Raw genomic sequence first — 13051 nt, forward strand, 5'->3', positions numbered from 1 at the left:
GACAACCTACGGCGAGTCATGCCATGTTACTCCAAGACACAGAAACTGTCCAAGATCGAGACCTTGCGACTGGCGCGCAACTATATTTGGGCATTATCTGAGGTTCTTGAGAGTGGCCAGTCACCAGAGAGTCACGGTTTTCTGGAGATGCTCTGCAAAGGGCTCTCTCAGCCAACCAGCAACCTGGTAGCTGGCTGCCTTCAGCTTGGACCTTCATCCATGCTGCTGGGTAAACTGGATGAGAATAATGTACCCTTGGAAGCAGTGAGTGCTCAGCAGGCACATGCTTTGAGCTTCCCATCACCTGGTCTTCCTAGCCCTCCCTATGGCTCATTGGAGGCCTCTCACCTTCTTCATCTGAAGGGGTTCAAAGGAGCGACATATGAGAATCACTCACCCAATGAGTGTAGCAATGGTACGCCGCCTTACGACGGCCCTCTCACTCCACCTCTTAGCATCAGCGGCAACTTCGCCCTCAAGCAAGAGCCTGACACTGAGAGGAACTACAATCCACACAATCCCGCACACCCTGCCCACTATCTGTCTTCTCACCACTATCCAGCATCCTCTATAACTGGATTGCCTCAGGGCCATGCACTGTTCCCCGGATCCCGTTATGAGCTACCTTTAGATATCGCTTTTGAGTCGTTTGCTGCACCACATATTGTAAGCTCACAAATGGGCACCATTTACAACGAATGAACAGTTGTGGCTGTCACAGACCTCAGAACATGCATCCAGAATTAAAACACATGCAAGAGGCAGATTGAAAACACACAATTTATACAGTGAGAAAACCGTAGCCTGCCTGAAACAGAAGCATTGCAGAGATACTTATTTTGATTAATTTATTCTTGCATTTGTAATCAATGATTTGGTTTATGACTTCTTCTGGATTTTCTTCTTTCATACTTCCATACTTTTTGACCTTAACTCCTCTCCCTAGATAGAGAGGTCCTTTATGCATATACTGTAAAAGCTATAAACTCCTCTCCTCCATACACTTCTATTTTTCTAAAGCTTTTATCTTTTACATTCTGCTCAAAATCCTATTTTGATAAACACCCTCTAAAAAGCAATACATTTTGCCAGAAAGACATACAAATGCATTTATTTATAGCTGTATTTAATATTTATTTTGACTGTGTCATTTTTATAGAAACAGTCTGCACTGGGTTATCATTTTGTTACCATTCCTCATGAAGTATTTAATTTATTTATTGGATTATTTAGCTTTTTTTTTTTTTTTTTGGTATGTATGTATTTTGTGCCACTTCCACTGTATTTGTCAGTTCATGAAATGTTTTGTAAATATCTATTTCGCACTTAAAAAAATAAATATTCTTATATTATATACAAATCATTTTGGTCATCCATTTTATTTTCCTTTTAACTGCTTTTTTTTTTGTAAAGTCAAAAAAAAAAAGAATAAGAAAAAATAGCATATTGGTTGCATGTTAAAGACATCTCACTGGATATCAGTTTCTTCCCCGTATTATTTTTATTATTATTATTATATAGAAAATAAACATTGACTACCTAATTAATTAATTAATTAATTAATTATTTAAACATTAACATTAAAATAAATATGCCTTTTCTACCATAACAGCTACAATGGAGTGTTAGTGCACAGACAATAAAATCATATGAACACATTTTAACTGCATTTGGTCCTCACAAAGATAATATTGATGCAAAGATGGCAATACCTTATGAGGACCATATGTCCTCATATTGAGAGTAATGCTCGAGAATCATATAAAAATGTAGAGATTTTTTGAGAACCACTTTAGCATGATTCTCAACGACCTAGCTGAGTGTTTTGTTTTATAGAACCAAGCAGTAAGTCAAGTCACACTGGCCTCGTGGAGCCATGGGAACTCAGGCTCTGAAGAACAGGTGACTGTGCCACAGAGACAGTTTTCACTCTTACTTTAATTTTCTCAGCATCATAGGTCAAAGTGATGAAAACGCAAATGAGAGAACTACTATATAATCCTTCTCACTCTATTTTTGCCACTAAAAGGTTCTCTAAACAAGTCTAAACAATTTAAAAGACATGTTCCATTCAGATGGGAAAATAACAAGAGAAATATAAAATAAAATAAAAGGCTTTCTAGGAATGTTTCCTAGAATCACCCATTAGAGGGGCACGAATACAGAGAGGTGCATTAAGCGCCTGCACAACAGAGAAGTAAATAAACTAATTTATTTACCACCCCACCGTTGCAGCACCACACAAGGTAAATCGTAGCATTTGTAATTTTAATAATGGATTCCGTTAATATTAACTACTGCCGAGGAATCCCAGGGTTTTGACTTCAAATCCTGATACTAAGGTATGTTACATAGCACCACAATTCTCTTCCACAACTGTTTCTCTCTCTCTCTCATTTGGCCGCACATTTATATCACTGCAGTCGAGCCAAGAGCCATTGACTGTGTGCAGCTTTGTGCTGATATTGGTCAACATGGAGGTTCTTCAACAAAGAAGGGTAATGGAGTGTGAAGGTGGTTTGGAAAAGCAGTGGAACAAGTGTTTGTGTGTGTGAGAGAGTGAGTGTGTGTTACTGTGTGTTAGTGTGCATGCATTATTTATTTGAGGCATTTCCAAAAGAAGGGCAGGCTGTTGTGCATGAAGTGGAGCCCGTTCACAGACATCTCTATAGGTTTGTCTTTTCCAGCCCCGGCATGGCCAGAGAAGTGAAGAAGAAGAGAAAAAAAAAGAAAAAGGAGTGATTGTTTTTTAGCGGGCGCCACTGGTCCATTGTAAGTGCAGACTGTTCTTTCTCTTGACCTTCGACCTGCATTGTCGTGAAGCCGCTCGTTCGGGGAGCTGAGACAGCTGGGAGAGCTGCGGGGGGGCTGACAGACAGCTGAGGCACAGAGAGAGAGAGAGAGAGAGGGAGAATGAGAGAATGAGAGAGAGATGTTGGATGCAGTATGCAAAACAGGGAGGTAAATGAATTCTGGTCCAAGTCCTCTTTTCTTTTTAGCAGCTCAGTTTCCTCTCATCCCCAGCACTGAAGACATAACTCCACATGGTCACAGATGGAAAGAGGCAGACAGGTGTGCAAAGAGACATGAAGAAGGGGGTACAAAGCAATGCTAACTAGCTAATAGTTACATAGCATGCCTACCTAGCTGATTGTGATTTGATTCCCTTTTATTGGGAAAGTGTCCGTTTATAAAAATGCATATAGATAGGTTTGGTTTATTAATAATAATAATAATAATAATAATAATAATAATAATAATTATAATCAAGCATAGATTCATGCTAAGTCAAACAAATTCAGAAGAACTTCAGCACATAATTCTAAAAACTTTTGTTGGAGTTTTTAAAATGTGGTACGTGGTACACAGTAAATTGCTAAGTAACAAAAAATGATCTACAATCAAGTGTTGTCATATTCCGAAACACTGAGACTGGGCCATAAATTATAAGAATATATACCTGTGTAAGGCATGTATCTGAGTGTATAATGTTCCTATTCTCAATTTTAAAGCAATATTTTCTTTAAAGGCACGGAAAGTTTACAGCTAATAGTCAGGAAGGGGTCTGGCACAGAATTGTCGGGACATGTGGCTTAGTGGTTGGGTTGGTAGGATGAGGGTTCGAATCTCACTTCAAATCTGTGTACATGGAGTTTGCAAGTTGTCCCTGTGCTTGGTGGGTTTCCTCCAGCTAATCCAGTTTCCTCCTACAGGTTGATTTATTTTCATTTTGCCTGTAATCTGTGATTGTGTGCTTGTGCCTTGCAATGGGTTCGCGCCCTATCCAAAGGTGCATCCTGCCTTGTGTCCCAAGTTACCTCACTCACTTACTGTCTATGGAACTTTACCCTGTATTCAGGGTTGCAGGGGCCTGGAGCCTATCCCCAGAGACTTAGGGCATAAAGCAGGAAACACCCTGGACAGGGTGCCAATCCATTGCAGGGCACACACACTCACTCACACACTACGTGCAATTTGGGAATATCAATTAGCTTAATCTGTTGTCTTTGGACTGTGGGAGGAAACTGGACTACTCGAAGGAAACCCACCAAGCACAGGGAATCAAACCTGGGCCCTGGAGGTGCAAGGCGACAGTGCAAACCACTATGTCTCCCAAGTTACCTACACAGGATAAAGGTAAAGGTAATGATGGATGGATGGATGGATGGATGGACAGTGATTGGTCAGATTTAAGAAAACATCATTAATTTTACATTAGTTCACTGTTCCAGCCACAAGAATGATTTTCATACATTCTTCTTTTGCCAAAGGCATGCTATATAGTATATGATATTTATATAAAGTATGAACATTTTTTAAAGGCATTTTGCTGAAAATTAATAAATAAGAAAGTGATATTTACCCTATGTACTGTATGGAGATGCTTGGTACACCCTGCATCCAGTTATTCTTTCATACATGATTTCATTATTTACACTTAATTGATTTCAGTTTAAATTGAATAACAATAAAAACTACCTTGAACTATGTAGAGTGTGATCTAGTGACCTAGTATAAATACGATCAAATCACATTATTAAATCTTGCAAGAAGATGGGAAATCATGTGGTGGAGTGAGTTGTGTTCCAGCTTCCAGCTGCATTCGATCCTGAGCACCGGTGAATATTTATGTGAACATTTATTTATAACAAGCTAAAAGTGCTTTAAAATTGTAATAATGTGAATCAATTTATTCATATGCAACACACAACCACAAGTTATAAAAAATGTATAAATAAAATAAAAATAAAAAGTAAGAGATATATAGTGTATTTCTTTTGTGTGGACCTGATATATACATTGAACACATGGATTTTGAACACATGAAGCTTTTATTTCTCACTTTATTCGAGGAAATAATCTAAAATATCATTAATAACCTAAACAGAATAGATACTGATCATTTTTGGAAAGTAAGCATTACATTAAAGTTGCCATAATGGTCAGAAAATACTTAATAAACTTTATTTAATGAAAGAATCTTAGAAGAAGGACAGGTCTTTTAAGATAAATGTGAGTAAAAATGATGGTCACATGGTAGTGATGGCTTTGACATATATATTTTTGTATAAACTGCTAGGCACAACAAATATGTTCAGACAGATGAGTGCAAAGTTTTAGAAAAAAAAGGACTTTATGTGGGCGTTGCATAACTAATGCAAAATCTATTTCTTAATATATTAATTAAACATTTAAACCAAAATGTGTTTCCATCTCCAACTGGAAATTATATTTATTTATATTATATGATTATATATAATTCAACATTTAAACCAAAATGTGTTTCCATTTCTAAATTGCATTTACTACAAGACATTCTAATTTATATCCCATTTTTAAAAAGTCTTTTCATATTCGAAGACAAAAGAGCAGTGGCATGTGTGGCTCTCTCACCAGAGTGGATGGGGAAGGTTGAGAGTGATCAGCTGCTCTCTGACTGTGCTGACACGAGCACTCAAAAGCTGATGGGAACAGAAACGTGTTGCACTGACTGAGTCTCTGCCCTGTGGCTCTGTCCCGGGGGAGCTGCTGCCATCACTGTGACCTCTGCCGGGAGCACCACCTCTCCCACAGTTCACATAGTTCCGGATAGAAGAGGATAGAGGATGTACTAATGTGCGATCAGTTTTGAAATTTAATGTCCAAACAAAAACAATAAATGCCAAAAATGTGACATCAGATTTCTACTCTAAAGAACATCTATGGGATCATCATGATCATCATAACACCAACTTTGTAAATAGCTTTTTGAAAGAATGATGTTTCAGAAATAGTAGTATAATTAAATAGTACAGTATAAGTATGGTGCAAAAGCCTTTTCTTTCTCATATTTAAGTAAATTAAATGAAATTATTTAGATTAAATTAAGGCAATGGTAAAAAAAATTAAAAGGTTTCATTGTGACTGTCTGCCTAAAGTAAAAAAAAATGTAAAAAATGTACAATTTAAAAATGTATTGTTTATGTAACAACCTCAGCTGCAACCTTATTGCCCCACTCATCTGTTTCAACCAGCATTCAGCATCACCAGTTTTTCAGCATCAAAAAGTTCTTCATGGAGCCTCGAGAGCTATTTCTCAAGTCTACTGTACATTACATGCTTACATGCTAAAATACTTCATATTCTTGTTGTTGTTTTTATATGTTTTATTTATCCATTACTAGTATAAAAACAAATTTGAGTTGTTGTTGTCAGTCCTTCGGTTGCTCCCATCTTGGGGCGCCGCAGCAGACCATCCGATCTGCACAACAACTTGGCACAAGTTTTACACTGGATGCCCTTCCTGACACAACCCCTTCTATTTTATCTGGGATTGGGACTGGCACTGCAACCAGTGGCTGGGGTTTGGGCACTGGCTGGGAATAGAACCGAGGCCTTCCACATGGCAGGTGAGAAACATACCACTGAGTCACCAATACAACTAAAAACAAATTGAGTATGATATGGTAAATTCTGCATAAACAACAAAGAACTGCTTGTAACTTTTCGGCTATTACATAATGCAGTATAAACTGCCCTATTAACTCCTGTCTGTTTGTCTGTTGGATCAGTTGCAACTTGGAAATTTTCTTCTTAGACAAAAATATACACTGTGAAAGTTGAAATATTGAAACCCAAATATTAATTAAAAAATATCAATAGTTGTTTTTTCCCCTTTAACTTAAAAGAAAAAAATTATTGCTTTTTAAAATAATATGATAATAAAAGAACATGGAACACAATAGGATTTAATTGTACTTTGTCATTTGCAAATTGTTTGTAGTCTTATATTAAAATAACAAATTATTTCTTTTATTTTTGATTGCATTTATTCTTTACTTTTTAAAACTTCAATTAGAATTAAAGGTTATACTTTCCTCCATAATGAGTATCTGCTTCATTTACTATATAAAGCATTGTAATGTAAAGATTTGTAATGAAGTGCAGCATAAAGTGTAGCATAAAGTAAAACAAACGTGAGAATTAGTTCCTTCTTGATGTTGTTGTTATCATTGTGTAAATCTGTGCATAACCTTCATAATATTTGAACTCAATTAAATTTCTACGACTTAACATTTCTATCACCATCTCATACCATCTCCAGCCATAACAAAATAACAAACGTGCACATATTTCGTTCATGCACTAAAAAGACATTTCAGATGGCATAATATTCTCAGGAAGTCTAGAGTTTTTTTTGGTTAAAAAAAAAGTGAAAGAGAGATGAAGAACAAGTGATTGGACATTAAAGTGCAGCCTCGAACCTCTCTCTCTTTTGCTCCCTCGCCTTTTTTGTCTCTCTGTGGCACTAATCCACTGGGCAAACAACACGAACTCCCAGTAAATGAAAGGTCCTGATCCACAGGGGCGAGATGAGGGATAAAGCATCGTGATTAAGATTGTATTAATGGGGCCATAGGAGGCTGGAAGGCTTTAATCAGTGGTTGTGCTGCCTTAATCCCTTGCCTTTAAGCTGCTGCTAACACTGTGATCCTCCCTCCTCCTCGGTCACTCACACTCCCAGATGCTCTCGGGAAAAAGGACGGCCAAGGTGCCAGAGCAGGAGCCCAGTGAAATCGAGATGGAGCGAGCGAGACCCCGGGAGCAGCTGCAAGGAGAAATGAGGGAGATGTGGGGCCCGAGGGAAGAAGAGCTTTGGGAAAGGAAAGACAAAGAGATGCAGAAATAAAAGAATAAGTTGGAGTGAGAGAGAAAGAAAAAAAAACGACAAAGAATGCAATGAAGATTCACATCCATGTCACATGGATTCATGTTTTCAATAATGTATTTTTCTTCCTTATAAATAAGTAAAAGGAATAACTAATAAAGTAATAAAGTTAAGGCAGACGAAGCTGCATAATAGTTCTTACTAGGGAGAATGTTCAATCAAGAGTTAAATAAGAATAAAGACTAGGCATTGCAGGGTGATATTGTGAGGTGAGGCTAAAAGGTTGAGTCCAAGCCGTGAGCCCAGACCCTTGTGAGAGTGCTAGGGTGTCAGAGTTAAAGAGCTTCTAATGGGATGGGGATGCTGTCGTGTTTACCCTGCCTCCCCCCTCTACACGCCCACTGCATTGTGGACGTGGCCCAGCTTTGAGGCTCTACAATGGCTGGAGAGGAGGGACAGATGGATGGAGGCACAAAAAGAAGGCAAGGTAGGAGGGCCGAGCCGTGTGAGAGAGGGAGTCCTCCATCCTGCTCACGCTGCTCACCATGCAAAGAAATGGAGAAATAAAGAGAAAGAAATAGAAAGGAAAGAAAGAACTAGAAAAGGGGAGGGCAAGAGGTCACAGCGGGATTTGGAGTGCTGTAGATTATAGTCTATAGACACTATGGAATACAGTATCTGCCCAGATTTGGCTTGGAGCAGGCAAAATTATGAGACTGATGATGAGTTTAAAGTCAATGAGGAAAGTTGATGGATTGGATCTAGACTTTGCAATTAACATACTGTATAGGCATATAGGGTGGTTTAAAAGTCTGCATTCATAAGCAGATGTAAAAATGACAGCAAATGCTTTAAGTAATGCCCTCTGACTTTGTGGCACTTGTGCATAAACTAGGTACAAGAATGCATTTCTTATGGTATCAGAATTGATGTTACATGCAGAGATGACGTCCTTTCTAAGTACCTAAAAGTTGATTTTGATGGACTACTAACTTCATATGACCCCAAATAATAATAATTAAAAAACGAGTGATATACAGTAAGGTACTCTTAATTTTTAGGCCGCCTTGACGTATAAATATAAATAAATCTATATAAATAAAATAAAGGTTTTGTCTGTTCATTGGAAAGATCTTGCTTGTTCACTGATATCTTTACATTTTATTAGTTGGAGGACCAGAAATTTCTGTCTGTATGCTGTCTGAAATTTTGTGTGATGCCACAGCACACACTTTGCAAGTCCATCGGTATTTGCCTGAAGTTAAATTTGTCCTTTAAATTAAATCAAAATGTTAAGTAGAAAAGACATAATGAACAGTTATGTGCCAGATTACGTCACACCATCCAGCGCCTTTTTGGACAAATATATTGCTTTTCCCCTTGAGGTGGGCGTGGCTATATACATCACTCAACAGCTTAAATCAATGCGATAATACTGTAATACAAAGCGGCCAAATCCTCATAAAACACAAACAAACATGCGACACAGCATGGCTTATTCCAAAAAAAGGCAAGTATACTATGAAACCTGAACTTTCAAAGATAAATGGACAGATCAATGTATGTGTTTTTTTCCTGCAGAATGCTGAAAACCAGTTTGTCATACATTCTGAAATTGTGGTGCTAATAAAAAGCAGTAAAATACCCAAGCTGAGAGCACAAGTGATGTTATGAACAGTTATGTGCTGGATTTAATAATCTATTTAAAAACTTTTTTTTTTTTTTTTAGCAGAAACAAGGTGTAAGATGATCAACTTTACAAAATTTTTATTGGTTTGTATTAATGAGTTAGGCAGAGAGTTCTGCCATACAGAAAGGCAGGCTATGTATGTGGGCTTAAAATATTATCACTGATTACTTTAAAGTTGATCAGCTTATTTTTTAGCTTTAGCCTTTAAAATTACACAAAATTAAATTGTGAAAAAAATTAAATCCCCTATTTAAAAGTTATAAAAAGTAAAAGTGTGAAATAGCAAAAATGTCAAAAAAAGATGTTTGTGTAACCTTGAAATATTAGAAATGTATTACATCAGATCCTCCATTATGTTTTTTTTGTTCCTTATGGCACTAAACATGTCTAAAGGCTTTAATGCTAGTCAGTGTTTGAAAAATCGATCTACATTGACGTTGGTCTGGCTGTTAAATAATTAATCAAAGAGAATTTTGGTAAATAATTCAAGTTGTATGTTAAATGCATTAACATCATGAAACAGTTGGCTTTTAGAATTAATGCATATATAGCTTCAAAATATTATCTGAACTAAATTTCAAATGTGATCAAAGCTGATACGTTCGTAAAACCAAAGTAAAAATGAAGCTCCATTTTGAAAAAGAAAACTTGCATAAAAGTAACCTGATATCACTTTCTAATACTAAAATTGTCACTTGACCGACCTCATAAGTCTGGACACAAGTGCACAGCCTTCGTTCAGCGGCCTCATTTGCTCCTGTGAGTTTAACCCCACACCTCCAGGTGAGGCCCTCATCATTAATTTGCGCTGCATGTAATAAGCCCTGAAAGGCTTTGATTATGGGGTTGGGTGAAGAGGGGGGATGCTGAGCGGAGGTGAGGGACATGGGGAAAGGCCCCTCCAGTGTAAGATGAGGAGAGCTGAGGGACTAGGAGGGAGGTCCCGCACACAGCAACAGATGGGCCCCAATGGTGCTCTCAGGTTGTAAACTTTCTGTTGGGAACATCTGTCCATTTGTCCATATGCCACTCACTCGCATGACCAAAACGAGTTGCTAACCAGACACTGTTTGAAGCACAGCCACTCATCAGACTCATCTTAGTCGTTGCTAGTTAGTGCATATTGTTTTGCTTATATGGTAATGAAAATGAATCAGAAGACCAACGCTAACAGCCAACACTAATTCCCTGATTAACATACATTCTAAATATTGTACAAATCCCAGCACCTGCTACACTTGGCATGCGCTACACTGCATCCCCAACACCAAAAACATTTTTTTTGTGTCATTTTTTAGTGAATTCCTCAAAATATCTTTATTTTTATTATTACAATATTTGTGGTGTATTGAGCGGATAAAGCAGAATTAAGGCGCTGTATCCAAAAAGATGCATTGCACATCAATCCGGAACAGAGGAAGGGGGAGATGGGATAGTACCTTTAATCCTACCTCCCTTCCAATGCTAACCCACATACATATGACACAAATGAACAGAAAAACATTTTGTACTGTACATGTTCAATCTGTTTAACAATGTAAGGTCTAGTTTTATTTTTATTTTTTTTGTCTATTTCAATCAGCATAACAGGAATTAATAATCTAACACTAGGATACGGAAATAATGAAAAAATGTCAAGCAGGACTAATGCAGATGTTATTTTTAAATGAGCAATTATTTCCAGGGTCATGTTACTACTAATCAAATTTGAATGCATCTCAACCTTTAGTATACAGCTATTTTTGTTTATACATAAATGCCAGGTGTTCTCAAACAGACACCCCTTTAATTATTACATAAAGGAGACAATTTTATCAAATATATAAGACTAACTGAGGAATGATGCATATTAAATCAATATGCATGAGAACATTGGCTTTTTTCACCCATACAGTCCATTTAAAAAAAAAAAAAAAACTGTCATTATAATTGACAACTCATACCCTATGCTATAGCACTTTGCATGTATAAATAAAGTGCTTGGGTTTCAATTGCTAATGCATTTTGAAAGTGTAGAAGCCCTAGTTATGTTTTTCACAACCCCTTTTGAGATCCATGATCATATTCAATGTGAAAAATGCATCTATAGTTTACACTGAAACCAGAAGATCAAAAACACTTGTTAAATTAAAGCAACTAGACACCCAGTAACTTGCCCCTATTTACAGTAGAGGTGACCAAGACAACTTGCTGTTCTAAACATGTATAAAAAGATCTGCATCATATTAAATGCAATACTGTGTTGGCCAGAAAAAAAGTAATGTTCTACCTTTACATACAAGTGTGCAGTATTAGTTTTGGATGCACCGTGTCCCCTTCCTCCTATACACAGTGTCCAAAGTGACAGATGTTGCTGGGGCAACAGTTGGTATTGAGGGGGAGGAGCTAAAGACCATCTGCCCAGGGTCAAGGTTTGGATGAGTGGGGGCTTTAAAAGAAGGGGAAAAAATATAGTGTGGCAAGTTGAGCTAAACAGCTAAAAATGGGGTAAACGTTTCATTTGTTTACTTCTGTTAGACACATGCAGGATTTGGGCGAGTCAGAGCAAATAACTGCTAGTATTCAGTTTCCCCATGCTCACGCTGACTGGAGCAGTTAAGCAAAGAACCCTGCAGGACACTGCCTCCCAGTGGCCCGCTGACACAGAAAATGGTTACATATTTGTGAGCCAAATTAAATGTGAACAGAACATAATTTATTGATTGACAACGACATAAAATAAATAATAAAAAAAACCTACAAGATATCGAAAAGAACTTTCAAATTTTTGCTGGTGTTTTCCACTTCATCTCGAAAATGCGCTATTTTCATGTGTGCCATTTTCCTCTGGGGGGAGAAAGAAAGTGCAAAATTATAAACCTTCAAGATTAAAAATAAAATAGTGACACTTCTTACAATGTAATTCCGAATCCTCCCATGCTCAAGACGAAAAAACTCAATGGCAGTGAGCTCATCAAAGGGTTTCATCTGTAGGAATCCACAGTCTGGAGAACGTTTAGCATGCTCTGACCTTGGAAAAACAAGCACGTTTCAGTGATCAAAGTGTTAACATATTGCCTAAATACAGCACTGTGTATTCTGAGTGTAGCTGTTTTATTGATTTTATGCTCTACAAGATCTGAGACAGGTAATCATATATAAAATAAAGTCTGTAAGCAGACTGGATCTCTGGCACACATACAGGACATCCGTAGTCTAATTTGTAACACATCTGAAGACAGCAGGGGACGGTAATTTATTTACTGCTAATGAAAGCAGGCGTACCAGGGAACATCTTCTGGCTCCCATCCTTCCAACTCTTTGAGGCAGTAGAAACAGCAGGCAACGTCAGGCTCATTCTCACTAGGACAGTGCACGAAACCTGCCTTGGCCATCTGTAAAGAAAAATAAAAGCTACAATTCTATAATAGTCTAAAAAAACAAAAAAAAAACAAAACAAAAAAAACTACACCTACCAATCCAGGATGGCAGGAACAAGCTTACCTTTAAGGTAAATAATTCTAAAATACATATTTCTGAGGCTTTAGTTACATACATTTAAATAGGGAGTCAAAATCTCTTCAAATACAAGACATGCAAAAATATCCAGTACAGCCTAAACTGGATCAAATCATGTGAACTATTTACCCAGGAAAATAGGAACAGGACAGCACAGAGGCATAATCGCTAGGTTTGGTGCCTCATAGCTCCATGTTGCCTGGTTTAGGCCCAAG

General features: G+C 37.5%; 2 protein-coding genes across 2 annotated transcripts in view; one reads left to right on the forward strand and one right to left on the reverse strand.

Moving 5' to 3' along the window:
- The window catches only part of neurod4 (neuronal differentiation 4), a 2510-nt gene extending 1319 nt beyond the window's left edge, over positions 1-1191 (forward strand). The window contains exon 2 of the mRNA XM_053482312.1: positions 1-1191. This exon is cut by the window's left edge and continues 360 nt beyond it. Within this exon, the coding sequence (XP_053338287.1) occupies positions 1-702 (702 nt within the window). The 3' untranslated portion in view covers positions 703-1191.
- birc5b (baculoviral IAP repeat containing 5b) overlaps positions 1-13051 on the reverse strand; it is a 152257-nt gene that overhangs the window by 137594 nt on the left and 1612 nt on the right. Inside the window, exons 2-4 of the mRNA XM_053482317.1 lie at positions 12603-12712; positions 12234-12348; positions 12067-12164 (exon numbers count right to left, since the gene is read on the reverse strand). Coding sequence (XP_053338292.1) covers positions 12075-12164; positions 12234-12348; positions 12603-12712 — 315 coding nt within the window. The 3' untranslated portion in view covers positions 12067-12074. The remainder of the gene's footprint in view (positions 1-12066; positions 12165-12233; positions 12349-12602; positions 12713-13051) is intronic.

This window comes from Clarias gariepinus, chromosome 22, assembly GCF_024256425.1.
Source record: "Clarias gariepinus isolate MV-2021 ecotype Netherlands chromosome 22, CGAR_prim_01v2, whole genome shotgun sequence".
In the NCBI taxonomy this organism is placed as follows: Eukaryota; Metazoa; Chordata; class Actinopteri; order Siluriformes; family Clariidae; genus Clarias; species Clarias gariepinus.